This window comes from Xiphias gladius, chromosome 12 (assembly GCF_016859285.1).
Source record: "Xiphias gladius isolate SHS-SW01 ecotype Sanya breed wild chromosome 12, ASM1685928v1, whole genome shotgun sequence".
Taxonomy (NCBI): Eukaryota; Metazoa; Chordata; class Actinopteri; order Istiophoriformes; family Xiphiidae; genus Xiphias; species Xiphias gladius.
The window spans coordinates 499,450-521,257 of record NC_053411.1 but is presented as its reverse complement, the minus strand read 5'-3'; the positions used below and the strand labels follow the sequence as shown (position 1 = coordinate 521,257).

At 37.6% G+C, this 21,808-nt stretch overlaps 1 protein-coding gene across 1 annotated transcript in view; it reads right to left on the bottom strand.

Annotated features, from left to right (window-relative positions):
* acox3 (acyl-CoA oxidase 3, pristanoyl) overlaps window positions 1-21,511 on the bottom strand; it is a 67,327-nt gene extending 45,816 nt beyond the window's left edge. Inside the window, exons 1-5 of the mRNA XM_040141060.1 lie at window positions 21,395-21,511; window positions 17,574-17,738; window positions 15,947-16,044; window positions 13,187-13,322; window positions 12,187-12,261 (exon numbers count right to left, since the gene is read on the bottom strand). Of these exons, the coding sequence (XP_039996994.1) occupies window positions 12,187-12,261; window positions 13,187-13,322; window positions 15,947-16,044; window positions 17,574-17,711 (447 nt within the window). The 5' untranslated portion in view covers window positions 17,712-17,738; window positions 21,395-21,511. The remainder of the gene's footprint in view (window positions 1-12,186; window positions 12,262-13,186; window positions 13,323-15,946; window positions 16,045-17,573; window positions 17,739-21,394) is intronic.
* Between the last annotated feature and the right edge of the window lie 297 nt (window positions 21,512-21,808).

The following is a 21,808-nucleotide window of genomic DNA, read 5'->3' as shown; positions in this document are numbered from 1 at the left end:
GAGTGTCAATCAGCATTTTGGCGATCACTACACAGGTGGGGTGGCGTTTGGCTGCCCAGGATGATGGACTTTGACAACAGCAGAGGGATAGGTTGTACCTTTGAAAATATTGTGTGCCACTACTGAGAATTATGTAAAGTAGACAATTACTCTTCTAAGTGGGACTCTTAGTCCCAAAGGGGGGACTAAATATCAAACAAAAATAGCAAACTCTAATTATTAAAAGCGACAATCATTGTTTAGCAACATAATGTTAACATTAATAATCTAGCCATTTCTTCAAATAAGGGAAGAATGTTCTCTTCATAGCTACTTAAACTACTGTTTATTAACATGATTAGCTAAAAACAAGAAGGCAGCCACTCACCTACTTACGTTAGATTCAGGAGCACAATTTTATTTTCCACTTCCTGTAGAATCATATTTCAATGTTTTGGTCTCCACAGTTATTCCAGTTAACATTAGTCTATTTATCAAAGGTTTTACTGATTTGATTGATTAATGATCTTATTTCACTGTGAAGTGATCTACCCCTTTACAGACTGCAGGAAAAAACTTCTTGAAAGGCTCGCCCCCTGGCTGTCTGATTGGATAGTGATAATGATATTCTTGACTGGATAGTCAAATGATAAATTAATCTAAGCATTCCCATTCCTCTGAGGAGGAAGTTTCAAATGTGGGACAAAAGTAACTGTACCCATAGATTCTATTTGTACTTGTAAACTTAATTTATAGCTGTAAACTTGGGATTCATACATACAATTGACTTCTGTGTGAGTTTTGTTCACCCACAAAAATAGATGTTTAACTGCAAATCTGATGTGTAACTGCAAACCTTTGAGGTGCAAATCGTCTTTATGCACTCGCACACTGTCAACTATTCGTGGAAATCTTTTTATTTCTTCACAAAATGTCATGTATAGCTACAGATCTCCTTATGGATTCAGAAACTAATTCTATTTGTTCAAATATTTTTTACAAATTCAAATATTTGATGTAATCTGATCAAAACATTTTTACCTGTTCACACATTTGAACGTATCCATACAAAATGTTTTCAAACGTTCGGATATGGTGATATACGGTTACAATACTTTTGACCCTTTTTTGAGCCCATATGTGTCCATATTTGTTAGCAGTTTTTCCAAGTGAGCCATTGTTGTCACTATTTATCTTTCACCTGTACCATTGTCACAATATCTAAAAACCTTCCTGGAAAAGGGAGAGGAGGGAAAAAGAACCAAGAAAATCTATACTAAACATTAGTCCAACAGTACTACTACCAACAGTACAACCTTGGATCCTTCCTGGTGCTACAGTAGATTTTACATTACTAGAAAATAAGAACAAAGATATGGAGTTTATTTTGAATCCACATACAATTAAGGCCTATACTGAAAGTCTCTAATATTGTTACATTCAGATCCACACAGATGCCTCAACAAATTTAGTCAATAAAATCAGAATTGCATTTAGAGTTTTTACCTTAAAGTATGGAAAAGAATTAGCGATGGATTATCAGTTTACACAGGAGAAATTATTGCAATACTAGTAGTATTACAATGGATAAAAGAGGCTCAAGTTCATCACTAGATAGTTTATGTTACAGTCATTCAGAGAGCCGATCGGATATTTTGATAAGAGTTACAACAAACATTAGTTGGAATTCAAATGATGGGACTCAGTTTAACATTTTTTATGGATACCAGCACATACTGGAATCAAAGGAAGAGACATTAAAATACATAATGATTTACTGTCAGAAATATGAAGCTGAAAGAAGACACCTGATTCAGAAACTCAGAGAGGTTAAAGAAAAAGTTTGGTTTAATAGATATTTTGCAAAGAAATTTAGGAACTGAAAGTTGTCTTTTTTGTTTCATTACCTTAGGGGAACAAATTTAATTGAGAAGATAAGAGTTTTTCTAAGTATAACAGATTTTTTAACTTAGAATCCCCTTTGGTGGCAGTAGTGCAATATTTTTATGTTTGACAACTGTGAATAAATCTCAAAAAGAAGACGACAAATAGGACACAAATACAAGAGAATGGCTCAAGTCCATTCAACCCCCTACACCCTGCCCGTAGCCACTGTTGACTCTGTTTGCGTGCTCATATGGAGGGTCAACCACATTTAGTGTTAAAATTGAGTGGATTACAAAGCTCTCCAACCCCAAGTCTGCTTCAATGCTGGCTCACTCACTACACTCCTCAAAATTGCAGCACCTGTTTTGTGTATAAGATGGAAGTAACTCCACATACCTACTAATGTGAGCTCCATGCAGCCATTTCAAAAGGATACATAATAAGTTAATTGCCCATATGCCTACATATTTGTTGTCAGTGCTATGTATCAGACAAATCATTTTTTTAAATACACAATCCTTTCTGAAATATCTTGGGTAACAGGTTCATAATTAGGGAAACAGACCTTGAAGGTCAAGTGTCCCCTAAACAAGTCTTTGAGACATAGGAGAAGCTGAAAAAGAAATACAGGTTAATGGTTTGTTGTCATACAATGCTATATTGCCGCTGCTGCAGAGAGATCTCTAACATGTCATTGTTTGCACCAGGAACTAAAGATGGCCTTCCACTGAGTCTGGAACTGACCAGGGGGAGGAAATCCTGCAACATCAGCATATTTTCTTGATATGCACGGGGCACTGGGGCCCAAGCCATCGACGCATTCTTCTGTCCTCATTGACTCGTGCATGTCAAACCCCAACATTCTCCCTAGTCACTCTCCAAATGCTCCATTATGCTCCACAAACTCCCCAAATGTCTAAAACTGTTCATCCCTACTGAACCCCTCCAGTCTAGCCTCACTACCCTCACCTGAACCCAGCCAGTGGCCAAAGAAACAAAGAAAAGAAAAAGGTGAAATACTGAATGGGTGCTGGACTTTTTGGAAAAATAAGTCGAACAATATTGTCACCAACAAACTATCGAACAAGTGGAGAATGTTTTATTCTGCACAGAGTGTGCAGAAATACACAACAAGCAATGATGTCTGGGGTTCCCAGTTCCCGCTACAGAGTCTCCAGGACTACATTTTGCCTTGATCACACACACACACACGCACGCACGCACGCACGCACGCACGCACGCACGCACGCACGCACGCACGCACACAGACAGACTCGCAGACTCGCACGGTGAAATGACCATATTGTAATCTGGCACAATTTGTAATTTTTGAGTTAAATGAAAGGGAACACACCAGTAATTACTGCTTGTTCCTGTATTTCATTCATTCATAGGATTTACTGGCTATAAAAATGGTTATATTTTGAGGATTCTTTGACAGCAAGATCAGTCTAATGTTATTCTTAACTTTACTATCTTTGTTGTAGCAAGGTGCAGGAGCTACTTTTTCGCCTTTTCTCGCCTACTCAGGTTTTATACATTAGCCAAAAAGTTTACACTGGTATGTACTTCATCCAGGAAATATTGTCCAACATGACAAAAGCTTTCACCTCTCCAACCTTCTCAGTTTTTATATGTTACTAAACTAACTCTCAGCTATATGAATGAAAGTACAACCTTATACTTGAATACTGTGTGACAAAGTTTAGCTTGCTTTAAGCAGTGCAAGCAGCAACTGGCTGACCCATGTTTTTCTCTGGGGGCTTACCATAGCTGTATGCGATCACTGCTGAGACCACTCAGCACTACAAATTTGTACAAACCTGTATGCTCAACTCAAATTGGCTGCTGCTGGTACCACCTCATTTATAGTCCTTGTTGAAATTATTGGCACCCTTAACTTTTAGGTACAGAATTTACAATATCTTCAAAAATATATACAAATTAACCAACCTTGTACAATGAAAATCTTGTAATAAAATGCCCAAGGTTACTGAACAAAAAAAATGTTCATAATAGTGAAATCATACAAAATGTTCCCAAGACACAATTAATTTCACCCTTTATAAATATTTGCTTGCAGAACCTTTGGCAATAATGAAAGCCTCTAAATGTTTCTTTTAGCCATGAAGAAGCTTCTTGCACCTCTCTGCTGGTAGTTTCTGCCACTCTTTCATTGCTATGTGTTCAAGCCCTTTTAAGTTTGCAGGAGTCCTTTTTGCAATGGCAGATTTCAGCTCTCTCCAAAGCTTTTCAATGGGATTTAGGTCAGGACTCATTGTTGGCCAGTTTAAAACAGTCCATCTTTGGGTCATTGTCCTACTGAAACCCAAGACCTTCACCTCAAACCTAGTTTTCAGACACTGACTAACACATTTCGCTCTAAATGCCTTGGTAATCTTCCAATTTCATCAATCATGTGATACATTTAATGCCTCCAGTACCAGTGGCAGCAAAGCAGCCCCACAGCATGACAGAACCTCCACCATATTTACTGTAGGTAGGGTGCTGTTTCCCTTATGGGCTTCATTTCGTCGCCTATACACAAACTGAAACACTGCAATCCCAAAGAGCTTTGGTTTCATCTGTCCATAGAACATTAACCGTGTTAACCGACTGTGGCTTATCTATGAAAGTTTTTTAAAACATTAGTCTTGCCCTTTTGTACCTTTATTTCAATAGTGGTGTCCTCCTGGGCCTTCACCAATTGAGCCCTACTTGGTTTAGTGTGTGGCATATGGTACAGGCTGAAACCACCATTTCAGATTGCTCGAGTTCAACCTGAAGATTTTTTTTGATGTCTTGCATTGTGTTTTTTCCACAATCTGCACCAACCTTCACAGACTTCTCTCATTGATTTTCTTTTTAGCACCACATCCTGGAAATGTCTTAACAGTTTTATGACTGTGAAACTTCTTGATAACATTATGAAAACACGGATTTCAGGAATCTTAGGCGACTGCTTTGTAGCCTTTGGAATTATGTTTTTTTGATAACAGCATTTCAGATGCTCTCAGACAGCTCTCTTGTCGTAGCCATTGTGAAAAACAATCAGCCCCTTGTAATGCAGTAAAACCATCACTCTTTGGTTAATTCAGGTCATGTAAACACTGAAAATTAATCACAGGTGAGTCATATTTGTTTTTGATTTTATTTGAGAAATTAACTTAAATTCACCAAAAGGGGGCCAATAATCACTATATGAAAGCATTTTATTTTTTGTTTTTGTTCTTGTTGTTCAGAAACTTTGGACATTTGTATTAAATATTCTGATTATAGAAAATAGGTTAATTTGCATTTATTTCTGAAGATATTCTAAATTCTGTACTTAAAATTTCATCGACCATTGTTTGGTAACTTTTTAATTCTTATTACTGGACTACACACTATTAGGCAAAAATGTCTTTTCTAAATGTCAGACTGATAGCGCTGTAGCTAAATTCAAGGAACTAATTCCATCAGCACTTAATTTACTGCCTTGTCTCAATATAACAGAGGACTCCTATGCTAATTTTAGTCCCTCCGAAACTGATCATCTTGTTGATAGTGCTGCAGGCTCAATGAGAATTACACTGGACTCTATAACCCCTCTAAAAAAGAAAGTAATAAAACAAAGGAGGTTAGCTCCATGGTTTAACTCCCAAACCTGAATATTTAAGCATATTACACGAAAACTTGAAAGGATTTGGCATTCTAGCAAACTGGAAGAATCCCGCTTGGTCTGGCATGATAGTCTTGAAACATATAGGAAGGCCCTCTGTAATGCCTGAACAGAGGAAAGAGAGGAAAATAAAAACAACCCTGGGTTTCTTTTCAGCACTGTAGCCAGGCTGACAGAGTCATAGCTCCATTGATCCATGTATTCCCATTGCCCTCAGTAGTGACGATTTCATGAACTTCTTTGATGATAAAATTCTAACAATTAGAGACAAAATTCACAACCTCCGCCCTCAACCGGCATCGATTTATCTTCAAACACAGGAACCTTAGAAACAGCTGTAAAAAATATATACTTAGACAGTTTTCCTCACATCGACCTTCGCCAACTAACTAAAACAATGTCTTCATCTTAACCATCAACCTGTCTCTTAGACCCCAGCCCACCTAGGCTGCTTAAGGAAGTTTCACCCTTTGTTAGCACCTCTTTACTTTTTCACTTTCACCGTTTTACTTTTTAAGTCCTATTTATTAGATCGATTTCAGTTTGTGCACGCTAACGATAAATCCGCAATACACTCAAAAGTTAGTCACGGAGTTCCACAAGGTTCTGTGCAGTTCTATTCACCTTATGTATGCTTCCTTTAGGCGATTTTATTAGGAAACACTCCATAAACTGCCATTACTATGCAGATGACACCCAATTATACTTGTCAATCAATTTCAGTTTGCTAAACTTCAAGCATGCCTTAAGGACATAAAGACCTGGATGAAAGGCAACTTTCTGCTGTTAAACTCAGACAAAATTGAAGTTATTGCACTTGATCCCCAACACCTTAGAAACACCTTATCTAATGTTAAAGTTACTCTGGATGGCTTTTGCCCTGGCCTCCAGCACCACTGTTAGGAATCTTCGAGTTCTCTATGATCAGGATATATCCTTTAACCCACACATAAACAAACTTCAAGGACTGCCTTTTTTCACCTACGTAACATTGCAAAAATCAGGCACATCCTGCCTCAAAAAGAAGCAGTAAATCTAGTCCATCCTTTTGTTACTTCTAGGCTGGATTATTGGAACTCATTATTATCAGGCTGTGCCAACAAATCTTTACATACTCTCCAGCTGATCCAAAATGCTGCAGCGCGAGTACTGACAGGAACTAGGAAAAGAGATCATATTTCTCCTGTGTTAGCTTCTCTGCATTGGCTCCCTATAAAATCCAGAATATAATTTCAAATCCTCCTTCTCACCTACAAAATCCCTTAATGGCCAGGCACCATCTTATCGTAAAGAGCTCATAGTACCCTATCACCCCATTAGAACACTGCACTCCCAGAACACAAGCTTGCTTGTGGTTCTTAAGAGTCTCCAAAAGTACAATTGGAGGCGGAGCCTTCAGTTATTCAGCTCCTCTACTGTGGAACCGTCCTCCAATTTGGGTCTAGGAGGCAGACAACCTCTCCACGTTTAAGAGTAGGCTTAAAACCTTCCTTTTGAATAAAGCTTATAGTTAGGGCTGGCTCAGGCTTGTCTTGAACCATTCCCTAGTTATGCTGCTATAGGCCTAGACCGCCAGGTGACTTCCCATTATGCACCAAGCTCCTCTCTCCTCCTCTTCCTCTCCATCTGCAAGCATTCCTATGGCATCAGTGCTCATTACTAACTTGAATTCTTCTCTCTCCTGTACTTTTGCGCTTTCTCGCCTCTCTCCTCCTGTCGCTTTCTGCAGGTATTTCTGTCCCTCATGCTGCAGAGTCCAGATCTGTCACTGCAAACCACCTACTGATCCTGCTCAACACCCACTGCTTCAATTATTATGATTGTCATTACTATTATTATATTTTGTTTTATTCGTATTATCATTCACCTTATTTTAATTATTAGTTCTATTATTAGTTTCATTATTATTACATCTTTATGTTATACCTGTACTGTGCTATGCCCTCTTTCCTTCTTGATAAGACTTGAAAAGCACTATATAAGTGCAGTCCATTTTCTATGAGCCGGGTTCTGTTCAAGGTTTCTACATGTTAAAAGGGGGTTTTTCTTGCTACTGTCGCCAAGTGCTTGTTCATTGGGGAATGTTGGGTCTCTGTAAATATTACTATAAAGAGTAGACCTGCTCTATATGAAAAGTGCCCTGCGATAACCTCTACTATGATTTGGAGCTATATGAATAATACTGAATTTAATTGAACTGAATTGATGCCCTTCTATAAATTAGCTGACCAGACTTGATTGCTGTCCCTCTCACACTACATATATTCAAAACTTTAATCAATAACCAAAATACACAAGAAGAAACAAATACAAGACAGTAGTTTTCATTATTGATCTGTCAGATATTTAGACTGTCTAGGCTTAACATTTACACAGATGTTATTTTAAGAATCTTCACATCCCACTTATCAAACGTTTTCCTGTTGCTTAATATTTAATATTCATATTGTAAACTAGAGCTATCATAGATTGTTTGCAGTCTATGTGATGTTTGTAAATCAGTGATATAAGCTGAGCCTCTGATTAAAAAAAAAAAACACACCCATTATTTTGTTAACATAAACCTTCATAGTGCAAAACCGGCTTAATAAAAATCAAAATCTCTCTAATTAAACAAAGACAAAAAGTTTCTATTAAACATCATGTTGTAAAGCCAATTTCTAAATCAATCAACTCTTAGATCAGAGGAGAGCCAGGCATTTCCCATCATGGCTTCAGGTCTTGTGGACAGCAACTGTGGTGCCTGGCAGCAAAAGCTGCAGTCATTTTGATCTTGTGAGGTTATCATATCTCAAAGAGCTTTATATCTTGACGAGCTCACAGTATCCTATTACCCCACTAGAATACTGTGCTCAAAGAATGCAGGGTTACTTTTTGTTCCCAGAATTTCCAAAAGTAGAATGGGAGGCAGAGCCTTCAGCTATCAGGCTCCTCTGCTGTGGAGTCTTCTGCCAGTTTTGGTCTGGGAGGCAGACACCCTCTCCACGTTTAAGAGCAAGCTTAAAACCTTCCCTTTTGATAAAGCTTATAGTTAGGGCTTGCTCAGGGATGTCTTGAACCATCCCCTAGTTATGCTGCTATACGCCTAGACTGCTCGTGGACTTCCCATGATGCACCAAGCTCCTCTCTCCTCCTCTCCCTCTTTATCCATACATATTCATATCAAATCAATGCTTGTTACTAACATGGCTTCTTCTCTCTCCCGTAGCATTGTGCTTCCTCGTCTCTCTCCTCCTGTCGATTTCTGCAGGTATTTCTGCCTCTGGAGGTGCAGAGTCTAGATCTGTAACTGCAAACCACCTACTGCCCCCATGATCCTGCTCAACACTCACTGCTTCTTAGTCTTACTATTAGCCCTATTATTATAATTAATAGTTCTATTATTAGTCTTATTAATATACATCTGTGGAACCTGCATTGTGCTATGTTCTCTTTCCTCCCTCCTGCCCCCCACCTCTCTTTCAACCCAACTGGTAGAGGCAGACGTCCAGCTTTGGCTCAGGAGGTAGAGCAGGTTAGTGGTTTGATCCCCAGCTCCTCCAGTCTGCAAGTCAAAGTGTCCTTGGACAATATACTGAACCCCAAATTGCCCCGATGTATCACTGTACCTTAGAGGGGTTGATAAGACTAGAAAAGCACTATATAAGTTTAGTCTATTCACCATGAGCCATGTTCTGTTCAAGGTTTCTACCTGTTAAAAGGGAGTTTTTTCTTGCTACTTTCACCAAGTGCTTGCTCATGGGGGAATGTTGGTTCTCTGTAAATATAACTATGAAGAGTACGGTCTAGACCTGCTCTATATGAAAATTGCCCGGAGATAACTTCTGTTATGATTTGGCGATAATAAAAAATTGAATTGAATCGTTGCCTTTGTTTGCATGCTGTCAGAGCAAGTCAGGATCGAGTCGGACAGAAATCTAACCAGCATGCATTGTGTGGCAATAACCAGTGATCGATTCTGTGCAGGCCTGTTTGCTCAACCCTTATGTCATGTCGTTTTCCCAGCAGCCTGCATTGTACTGAGGACATATCCGTTTTCTGAATTCTACTAAGAGATAACACATTGGGTTTGAATAAACCTTTTCAAACACTGTAAGGATCTACATGATGGCCTTCTCACCTCTCACATTTAAAGTGTCAGAATCAACATTGGCCAGGCAAGGAACCACCCTTCTCAAACTAAGTGACTAATATTCTGACATGGTAACAAAATAAAAAAACAGCGGGATGTGAACTCACTTTACGACCTTTTGGGTTCATCTTGGCTGTGAGTCTCAAGGAAAGGGAGAGACAAATCGTGAACAAAAGGACATAATTAAGCACGCATGTCCAGTTGCTAGTGGGGGAGTAAATATAACAGTTATTACTGCGTGCATGGTGCCAATTGTAGAAAATAACTTGAAGGTCACATGTCTTTTACTCCAGGCCACCATCCATGGATCCACTATTTAAAGTTTCCCTGTTTTGACTTACCCCAACTAACTGGCTATAAGTGGGGGTAATTCAACAGTTCATAGAATACTCTCGTTTCCCAAAAGTGTGTGGTATAGCTGATATAGTCCCTAGCCATGTACATTCCTCTCATCAGGATAACTTCTTCAGTAGATATAACCTGAAATTAGACTATTATTATACTATTACACAAATACGATATGAAGGTACCCGTACCATTGATTTGACCCCTGTGGAATGACTATGGTTTCCGCTGTCCTAAAGCTTGTATATGACTAGTAAAGTAACCCTAAAGTAACCAAATAATCATCTACATCAGATTAGAACCCAATATTTAACCTTGCCCTAGACTAGCTATACGAGCCCCAGTGATTTACAAAATCCAAAGAGAGACATCAACTCTGATCATAGGGATCACCTATTCTCTGTTGCCTACACCTGTCCTCAACGGTCCAAAGCTCCCTGGACTGTGACCATCGGACCGTGTAACCCCACTTGGAATATGATATGATATATGATATGATATGATATATGATATGATATATGATATGATATATGATATGATATATTATATGATATATGATATGATATGATATGATATGATATGATATGATATGATATATAAATAATGTAATAATCTACTAAAAGTGGGTTTGAATAAACCTTTTTAGACAAAGTCAGAATCTGTCAGATGGCCTTCTCACCCCTCACAATAAAAGTGTAAGAATCAGCATGGTCAGGCAAGGAACCACCCTTCTCAAACGCAAAGGAGGTCGATGTCCCGACATGATAACACAATTAACAGCGGGACTTGAATTCACTTTATGACCTTTTGGGGTCATCCTGGCTGTGAATCTCAAGGAAAGGGACAAAAAGATCAAGATAAAGTGGCTATGGAACAATAAACTGAAATATATTTAAATATATTTAACAAAAGAAAAATCGGAATTAAACACATAATATCTCTCTCATGCATACACACAAACTCACACACTCACAGACACACACACACACACACACCCCTCAGGTCCTGAGGGGCGTCCTGAAGAAAAGAGAACTGCCAGGTGCCTGCCATAAACTGTAGATGCATTCCTGAAGTGACCAAATTGATATTCTTCCATGGATGAACACATGTCTGAATCAACTTGAATTAGCTGTCCAACTATTCAGTAATCCAGCTAATATTTCTTAGCAAATGTTTTTATGAAACAGTTCAACTCCCATATTTGTGTGATGTGAAATGGCCAAGTTATGAAATGAAAAATTCAATGCATTGTTTGCCATGTGACCATATTGCCATCTAGTGACCATGGACAGTTAGGTCTCTGTAATTTTGGTGATTCTGAGTGCACAATTAACAGACTAGACTGTAGGGCTGTATTCTATTAAACTGTTAAATTCGTTGTCGTTTAACTCCTGTTAATCTGTTTGCAGTATTGAAATTCATCTTGACAGGCTAACAGGCTAACATGGGTACCACAGAAAGTGCCACAGCTGCTTGCCACAGTCACTCTGTGCACTTGCTGCCCATCTGTGTATGTAGAGTCACATAAAGTTGTTTTAACATCAGTGAAAGGACGGTTATTACACCCACATAATGTCTAGTATCTGTGTCAATGAGATGGACGGAAGATAAATAGAATGAAACCACCTCTTGGCCAGAACTGAAACTAAAAAATTAAGCAGCAAAACTGAAAAACCTAGAAAAAAAATGGCAGTGAAACTGAGAGGTGGCAAAAAAAGGTCAATACTGATCAGTGAAAGTGGAGAAATTGTAATCATATCAATCATGTAGCATTCTTGTATAGTTTTATTGTAAGTTTTTCCATATTTCTGTCTCAAATTATTTTTGTTGACTTTTAGTTAATTTTTTTTGTTTAATTCTTGGGAGATTTTGTTCAATTATTTTGAAACAAATATTATCATAATTTGTACGAGATTAATTATGGAAGCGACAATCATAATATAACAAATATTATGTATTGAATTACTAACTGCATATCCCTAAAAACTGGAGTGTTGGAGGAAATAACTTAATATATTGAATATAGGGATCCAAAGATGATTGTATGATTCACTGTGAACACCATTTTGTGACATCCTTGTAGACTCTTCACTCTAGATTTTTCCTGTTATACCATGAAGAATACTCACACAGCTGTAAGGTGGTTCTACTGGCAGTTCTACAAGCTGTGTTGAACACTTACCGTCATGTCTTCAGTGTTTTCAACATATTTGCGGTGTCTCTCTGATCCTGAGTTGGCAATAGTTGCTCCAAACATCTAAAAACAGAATTTGTTTTTACATCTTTTGGATTAAAACAACAAGAAAGAAGTCTACAGCAATTTTAGCGGCCACATCTTGGCTTAAATGCTCATTACACATCAATAAAGGAAAGTGTTGGATGGATAAGTATGGAGAGACAGCCATACTAGCAGCTCTGTGAGGCTGTAGATTTAGTGCTGCTTTTAGCAAAATGCTAATGTTAGCATGCTAACTTTCTGATGTTTAGCAGGCAATTTTCACCCTTTTACTTTACCATGCAGCATTCAGAAATTAGCAATAGACACGAAACACAGCTGAGGTTGATGGGAATGTCATTAAATTTGCGGTTATTTGCTCATAAATCACAGCAGTGATTATGGCAACTAGATGGCAACCTTGCTGCCATCTAGTGCCAACTAGGTTGCCATCTAGTGCAACCTAGTTTTGCACTAGTGCACTGTTGACTTGCAGTGCACTAGATGGTTGTTGCACTAGCCATCTAGTGTACTTAAAGTCAACAGTATTGACTTTTAGTTTAAAAAGTATACACTGTAAGATTATCAATGAAGCAAATAGACAAAGTACATGTTATTGCTGGAGAGGAGCAAGCACTCTCAGTATTGAGTATTTGCTGGCAAACTAATTTGACTTCCATTGGATAGAAAAATAAGACTTTAAGGGGATAACAGAATAGTACAGATTTGATACTCGTATGAGTATCAAATAATTAATTATTTAATTATGTAACTACATAATTAAGAAAGTAAAGTAGATCAGAGTAAAGTAGGGTAGAGAAAAGTTAAGTGGAGTAAAGTAAACTTTCTTTGTCCTATCACACACTTCAGCAGTGAACACAACATGTCCTTTGAATATCTAATACTTTCATCATGTCAAGTGTTTCATTTTGCACACTTCCCAACATAGCCAATGATAAATTCTCACCCCTTTGTTGAGGAAGAACTTGGAAGCCATGGCCAAGTCGTACATGCCCAGACACTCATTGAGGACCACAGCCTTCCAGGGATTGACCATTGCCTCTTCTTTTGTCACAAAGTCATAGCGGAAGAGCTGCTTCACCCTGTGGATTTTAAATTGAAACTTTTTTTTCCCATATGTCAGTCCCTCCAGGATGGCATGAGCCCAACAGTTAACACAAATTGAACCCATCCCCATGAATTCTGAGCGATTTGGCAATTTTGTCCAATCACTGCAAATTTCTACAAATTTCACCAATCATCTTAGTTTCCCTGCAAGTTTCATCATCATAGCAGTCCCTCACGTATGGTTCAATTCATGTATTGAGCCATAAACGTATGTCATCAAAATCACTTCCTTGTTTCTGGTTGTGAAGATACAGACATGTGTGACACAAACATCTCACAGTTACAAACAAAGATAGCGCTAAAGACTGTGCAAGGCAATTCCATTATGTTCTACACGAAAGCAAAGGTAAATTGTTTTGTAACACGCGCAACGTTGTGGTGTAACACAAATAAAAGTTATCAACTGAAGAAAACTTTCAACCGCAAAACACACCGGGAGAATGGCTGAAACGCGTGGACAACAGACAAGACAAATCACCATGAAAGAAGCTGTTGCATCCAGATCTATTGCAAGTGCTGAAAGAGTCCAGGTTTCATAATTATAGTAAAAGTGGTTTAACAAAAATATTGCATTAACCGTTAAGGAAATAAAGCAATTTTTATACACTGTCCCTCATTTTCAGAGGATCAAAACCAATTGAAAAATTGACAATTGATTAGTTTGTCAGGTGTGGCCTGTTCCCTCGTTATTTCATTCACTTTAGGAGGGGCAATCAACAATTTGGTACATTCTTAAAAAGAAGGAATGCACTGGTGAGTTCAGCAGCACCAAAAGACTTGGGAGACCACAGTGAAGTGGATGATCACAGAATTCTTTCCTTGGTGAAGAAAACCCCTTAACAACATCTAGCCAGGTCAAGAACACTCTCGAGAAGGTAGGCGTATCATTGTCAAAGTCTACAATCAAGAGACGCTTTCATGAATGTAAATAGAGAGGCTTTACCACAAGGTGCAAACCACTGGTAACACACAAGAACAGAAATACTAAATTAGACTTTGCCAGAAACCCTCTAAAAAAGCCTGCCCAGACAGATGAAAACAAGATTAACTGTGTGTGTGTGTGTGTGTGTGTGTGTGTGTGTGTGTGTGTGTGTGTGTGTGTGTGTGTGTGTGTGTGTGTGTGTGTGTTTGATAAAAAAAATAGTTTAGGAGTAAAAAGTCATAAACAAAATGTTTAAACACGGTGTGAAAGCTTTTCAAAATATCAACTTGGATGAAATCAGGGATTGTGTGTGAGAGAGACGTCACTGAGGCGGAGGAGTGAGAAAATATTTAAATGCAAATAAGCTCTAACAATATCTTGTAAAAGGGTAGGCTTCTTTGGACTGGGGGAGTTAATAAATCATTAATGAATTATAAAAAAAGAAATCACAACTATTTTTACAATTTTCACTTGCTCCCACAATTCCATTACAAAAAAACATCTAAAAACATGGCAACATGTAGAGCAATTTTGTAGAAAAGCTGCTGTGAAATCAGGCATTTTTGGCCATAACAATCCCAAAAAAAAAAAAAGTCCAAGAAATCCTGGAGGGACTGATATGTACAGTATATAGATAAGGATATTATACAGTGTGTTCGGGGAGTATTCAGACCCCTTCAGTTTTTTCACATTTTCTTATGTTGCAGCCTAGTGCTAAAAATCAAAGAAATTCATTTTTTCCCCCCATCAATCTACACTTAACACCCCATACTGACATAGCGAAAACAGATTTTTAGAATTTTTTGAAAATTTATTAAAAAGGAAAAACTGAAATATCATGCTGGCATAAGTATTCAAACCCTTTACTCTGACACTTGAAATTTAGCTCAGGTGGCTCCCATTTCTCTTGATCATCTTTGAGATTTTTTTACACCTTGACTGTGGTTCATCTGCAGTAAATTCAACTGATTGGACATGATTTGGAAAGGCACATAGGTGTGAGACCTTATATAGACAGGTGTCTATATAAGGTCTCACAGCTGATAATGCATATCAGACCAAAAACCAAGCCATGTGGTTGAAGGAACTGCCTGCAGAAGATTGTGTTGATGTGCAGATCTGAGGAAGGCTATAAAAAAAATTCTGCTGCATTGAAGGTTACAGTCAATGAGTACTCTTGTAGAGCTGGCCGCCTGACCAAACTGAGCAATCGGGGGAGAAGGGCCTTGGTAAGAGAGGTGACCAAGAACCCGATGGTCACTCTGACTCAGCTCAAGAGATCTTGTTTGGAGATTGGACAAACTTCCAGAAACATCTCAAAGATGATCAAGAGAAGTGGGAGGAACATTTCTCTAAATTTCAAGTGTGATAGCAAAGGTTCTGAATACTTATGTCAATGTTCAGCTGTTCCTTTATACCAATCTTACAAAAACTTCTAAAATTCTGTTTTTGTTTTGTCATTATGGAGTATTGAGTGTAAAAAATGATTTTTTATTTTATTTATTTTAGCATACAGTTGCAGCATAAATTGTGAAGAGGTCTAAATACTTTCTGAAGGCACTGTATAACAGATAATGTTGCTGGTGGGGGAAGAAAAAAGAAAAAAAAAATTGAATTGTACAGTATGTGTAAATTCACACTAGCCACAAAAAGTGAAACTTTCTGTTATGTTGATACCTTAGGAAAGTCAGCTCTTTCATTTTCTCAACAGGGACGTCTTCACCGGGCCGACGGGCAAACAGAGGATCATTCTCCAGCGTCCTGAACACATGTTGCTGCAGCAGAGAAGAATTGCACAGGATATGACGAGGAACATTTAGAAAACAAAGGAACCAAAAATGTTTTGTTTTTGTTAAAAGTTATGCAAAAAAAGTTACTTTTGTTTTATCTGATGCTGTATGTTCTGATGTTCCAAGGTTCTTGTAAGTTAATTAGTAAAAGGACCATGGATTTATAATAACAGTAATACCTAGAAAGAAACTTTCAAAAAAAATACAATGTCAACACTGTAAAATGGTTAAAATGTCTTAAAATATTAATTCTTTGCATGTTAAATATTGTATGGGGGTGGCAGTTTAAGCTGAAGCACAAGGCACAAGGATTTGATTTATCAGTTTAAGTCTAATTCTAAGAATAAATCTAAGTAGGTAAAAAAGTTGAGGATGAAATCGGTCACTGAAAGCATTAAAAATGTCAGTTTCACGTTTAAGCCCTGTAGTCAGTTAAAGTGTCCACTTGTACACAATACATGAAAGCAGTTGAATAGCCAGCCAAAAAGTAAGAGAGGAAAGCAGCTGGATGTCTGAGATTCAAAGTTCATTCATGACCTTGGAAACAGCTGTTCTTCATCAACATATGGAGTTATTTTTAGTTGTCCAGAAATTTTTGAGCAGCTACTAAATCGTGCTTGTGGTCAGATTGTTTTCTCAACAGCTGTGTCCAAGGTCAAAAATGAACTTTGAGCCCCAGCTTTTAAGCCCCACCATGGACAAGAGAACGTTAAAGTTCTAAAAAAATATATATTACATTTGAACATCTACAAAATGGATTATGGAGACTGCCCAGTTGTCAGACTCAATCCCGACAGTTTCATTATGAACCAAAAATACTTTTACACTTCTAATAATAACATATATAAGCTCTCTAATGTAATGTTTTGTGCCGTTGCTTCATCAAAGCATCTCTCACTCCCAGTCAGTCAGTGCTTGTTGTGAAAACAATGTATAATGTATGTAACGTTAAATCTAGCAAGTGACGTTAAGCAACGTTACAGTATCCACTACAGTTATCCACAAGTCCAAACTCAACTTTAACGCTCTCAATATACGACAGCAAACAGATAAGGTTACTCCAGTAGTTATCATTGATAATTAACGTTAATTTGATGTAAGCTAAGTTAGGTAATATTAACGTTACATGACATTGACGTTAGCTAACAACGTTAGCTGTCAGTGTCCTTACTTATGTCAACTGACATATCCCGGCTGACTGACGTGAAAAACAATGTGTAACGTATGTATCATGTAATGTTAGGCTATTTTCATTGTTAACTAATCAAGTTCAGTGTTTCCTACACATAAACTTTACTTGGGTGGGCCACCCAGGTATATTGATGGCTGCCAGTGTATATTTGACAACCCATTTTAGCATTTTTTATTTTTTCATTTAACTAGTTCAAAGCCCCCGTACACAGCGCTACCTTTCTCCAGAGTATTTTTTGATACTACCACTAGAAGTTGCTGAAGTCAGAATTTTACAAGTCCCACATAGAGGAGTCCAAACTACAGAGAGAATGTGATGTTACCTTGAATGCCAGCATTTCCTCTCCATCTATGAAGCGGAGCATATCCTTCCAGCTGAAAGAGACTTTTTTCCTATAGATATCCAGGGGGCCACTGGGGAGGTCAGCCACTTCATGGTCCATCATCTTGTGATCAGCCATGCAGAGTTATAGGGCACTTAGCTCTCTCTGAGAAGACACAAGGGACTAAATTAGGACAATGGGATGTGGTGGGACTGATCGATTAATCATTTTTATATCGTGCCACAATTTTAAATAATTCAAATTGTCTTAACAAGCTGTAGGAAGCGTAGGTTTCAGCAGGCAACCACTGATTTTGCCAGCTATAATTACAACTGTTACTGACTAACTTACTCAGCATTCTGTTAGTTGACTAAACTTCAAAAATAGTATAGTGTCCGTATTATTTACACAGCCACAGATGGTTTCATCACAGAAGGTAAAACTGTGATTAAACTGTGAAGCTTGAAAAAATATACTCTGGGCTCTGTCTTTTTGAAATTAAAAAACACCAACAGGGTGGTGGGTCTAGAGTAGTGGGTTTAAAGAGGTAGGTAGCAGGTATTTGTCATGTGTAAATGAGCTGGTGGGCGGAGTTGTCATAATCCAGTGTTAAATTTATCATATCCTCGTTTAAAGTTTAAATCAGGACCTCTCGTATTCAAAGCTGTGAATCAGCCTGTCCAGTCAGTCTGTGAAGCTAATGTTAACGTTAACTTAAGCAGCTAAAGTTCTGCATTGTCCGACCTGGGAAAAATTCAACAACAAGGATTTTTATCTTTTATTTATTACCGTAGAAACAAGATACATTTCTGATTATGGCTGGTATCTTGTTTAATAGCTTAAAATACAGGCCAAAGCTTTGGTAGCATCCTTGGTAGCGCTACTTTAGGTATGTTTTGGTCTGTGCTCGACTAACAAATTCATGACAAATTATGCACTGTTTCAAAGCTGTAAGTCTCCTGATTCTATATGTGCAAAACATTTTAGGATCCCCATGTCACTGGAACAGATGTTGACACAGAATTGGTTCAGACTTGTGTCTATGGCTACAAAGTGTTTTCCACACAAAAGGTACTACTACAGGCCTTATATTCCCATTTTTACGCCAACAAAATATGCAAGGCAAAAAACTCCGTAACTTTGGTTCAGTATGACTTATACTCATTCTGACTTGTTGGATGTGAAATTTAAAGAGGTACCTTTCAAATGAGAGCAGGTTTATGGTAGTAACCTTACTTGAAAAGAGTCATGTATTGACAGTTGCCATTGAATGCTTGGTCAGATTCTTAATTTGAATATGAAAGTAGCAAAATTATTCTGAAAGCAATGACTCTCCAATATGTAACATATATTATAAGCCTTTAAGGTCTTAGACAAAAAAACAAATTGTCACCATCACTTTGGCATTTTAGTAAATGATTATTTAAGTTGCTGAATATGCCAATGCAATACTAGTTTTTAAAATACTTACACTCTAATGTATTTCCATAATATATGTCTATTATTGTTTACCTTACGTGCATGCTCTGTTCTTTCTCTATTGTTTTTTATGACTCGTTTGTCATTGTGTAATTTGTTCCTGATATTTATTTGTACTCCTACATTTTGTAGTGTTTTGTCTTTACTGTTGTTAGAAAGCCATAACTGTAATATGCACTTGTACCTACCTGTTCTGTCATGTTTTTATTAAGTGTCCTTTTATTGATACTGTATCCAATTGTATGTGCTTTTGAAGTGGTTTGTGTGCTTCTAGTCATGCTTGTGTCTTTCCTTCTTTGAATGTATAACACAAACCTTCCAAGGGATTGCAGATAACAAGTAGCCTGCTGGCTCAATCTGGCAAATTCATATTACACTATATTATATTTATAGATAGATAGATAGAAAGAGAGTAATATTTAATTAACAGACAAAAAGAGTTACACTAAGTTTACATCAGGCTTTATGCTATGCTGTCACTGATGGACACTGCTTGTGTGGAGGGTTTTAGGATACATTTTATGTATTTTATTATGTAAATGTTCAAGTCTATGTGCATTCTGTGTTTCACCTGGCTGGAGGACAAATTTGCCCCTTGGACAGTAAAAGTTAAAATTTTAAAAGTTATATATATATATATATATATATATATATATATATATATATAATGTTATTATATTAATATTCCTCAAATTTACGTATCATTGTATCCATATAGAATTTCCGGCATCATATCAGCACTGCTATTGAAAGTTTCCAAAAATGCCCAAACCTAGGATTGTTTTTTTTAAGTGGCTGTTCAATTCTGTATTTCAACTTTAAGCCTGTGACTTTTACAGCTATACTTTAAGTCATTTTAGTGTGTCAGTAGTGCATGTTGATTAAGGAGGGGGATTTACCCAAGACAAAAAATAAATGGTGGCCCGCCGGAAAATTAATGGTCAAATTCTAAGCAAAAGAGGCTGAGATATGCTGACTTTTAGTCCCTAGTATGAATCAAGTTACAAAAATGCTGGACAATAAATTTCTCGTAATGCAATTCAATATCATCTTTCGTTAGACCCTGCCCATTAAATGCCTACACCATTCAAACTACATGCTACAAATTTGACACAGGTTTTGTCTAACTTTTGTGTATCTCAAGCCAAACTCCCGATAACCCTGATGAAATCATGAGTTATTCTCTCAAACTTGACAAAGCTCCTCAAGAGTCAAGGAAAACATACTAAAAACTGTTTTCACAAGCTGAGTATGACAAGAAAACTGAGTTTTGTGTGTAAAATCAGCGGAGTGCCCCATTACTATTACATCTAAAAATGATATTGTAACTATCCCAATTGTAAATGCTGCTATATTGGTACAGCTGTTTTACTGTGTTACTATCACCACTTCTCTATTATAGTGAAGTAATTATTATATTACTTTTTCACAAATATATTTGTTGTAACTGTGTGCCACTGCCACATGGCCCCAGACCTCCAGGGAGCCTAAAAGCCTCAGCCTGACTGTAGGGTTGTAAACAACCATAGAATATGGTAGAAAATTGGTTTTTGATAATTTTATTAATCGTAATTTTGTTTGGGAATGCAAGGAACATGCACTACTAAAGCACAAAATCACCAGACATGCTCCTGCTTTAGAACCTCATCTTGTGGCCATGTCTTAAAAGGGTCCCTATGTCAACATTTAGTTTTAAGACCGTCATTATTTCAGCTAAACAGGAATGCCGGGGCCATATAATGTTCCAGCATAACACTATGCTGGATAACACTATACTGGAACATAGTCCAGACATATCCGACCTTTACCCCCGACTTCCACCACCACTCCTGTGTAAGGTAAGGGGGTGAATGAAATTTTAATGTCCACTGTGCCAGAGATGATAAAGCTCTACAGCAGAGTTAATGTAATACTGAAAAATTATCCATCCAAACTGGAACAAGTACACGGATGATTTTAATTCAAAGTAGGCTTTGTAGTTCAGCTGCTATCTAAACTAACAGAACAGAGTTCAAGGCTAAGTCTTTTTGTGTATCTGTCAGGTCACGTAACTTACAAATACAAACTATAGAGCATACTGTTCTACAGGAAAATGTCCAGATGAAGTGAGTGCTATTAAACGCTGCTTTGTCCCACTATCACCACCTGTCACACACACACAGTTGTTTACTAACTAACATATGAAAAAAGAAATGTTAAGTGTTTACTAAAGTGCGCTGAATTATTTTCTATTCAATATTACACAAGCTGTTTAGGTAGCTGTAGTCAAAGTGCTACCACGCAAAAAGAACTAGCATCTTCGTAAACAGTCGACATTGAGTAATTCTGTAGTTATGTCTTACCTTTTAACTCTAAGCTAACTCTCCCTTTTATTATCGCCGTCTCTCTTCTTCGTCAGTTGTCAAAATGACTTATGTACAGCTAGATACTTGTGGCCCAGAGATACCTCCAGCGGCTTTTGCTCAGCTATCAGCAACAACAGCAACAGCATTTCCGGTTTGTGTCCTTCATAACAAGAGCATCTTCTCCACACGTCAAGAGAATTAAAAACATGACTCGCTGATCAGCCCCTATAGTAACAAATGATGCATTTTATACTATTTTTATGACACGACTTAATAATCTGTGCAGTAGCTATAAAGGTTAAATTTCTGTGCCATACTTTAAAACCATATTAAATGTTTCTGCTTTTATTCTGAAAGCCCAAGGTGAATACCAGAACTCTTGCTGGGACTAAAACGCTTCTCCGCCAGCAG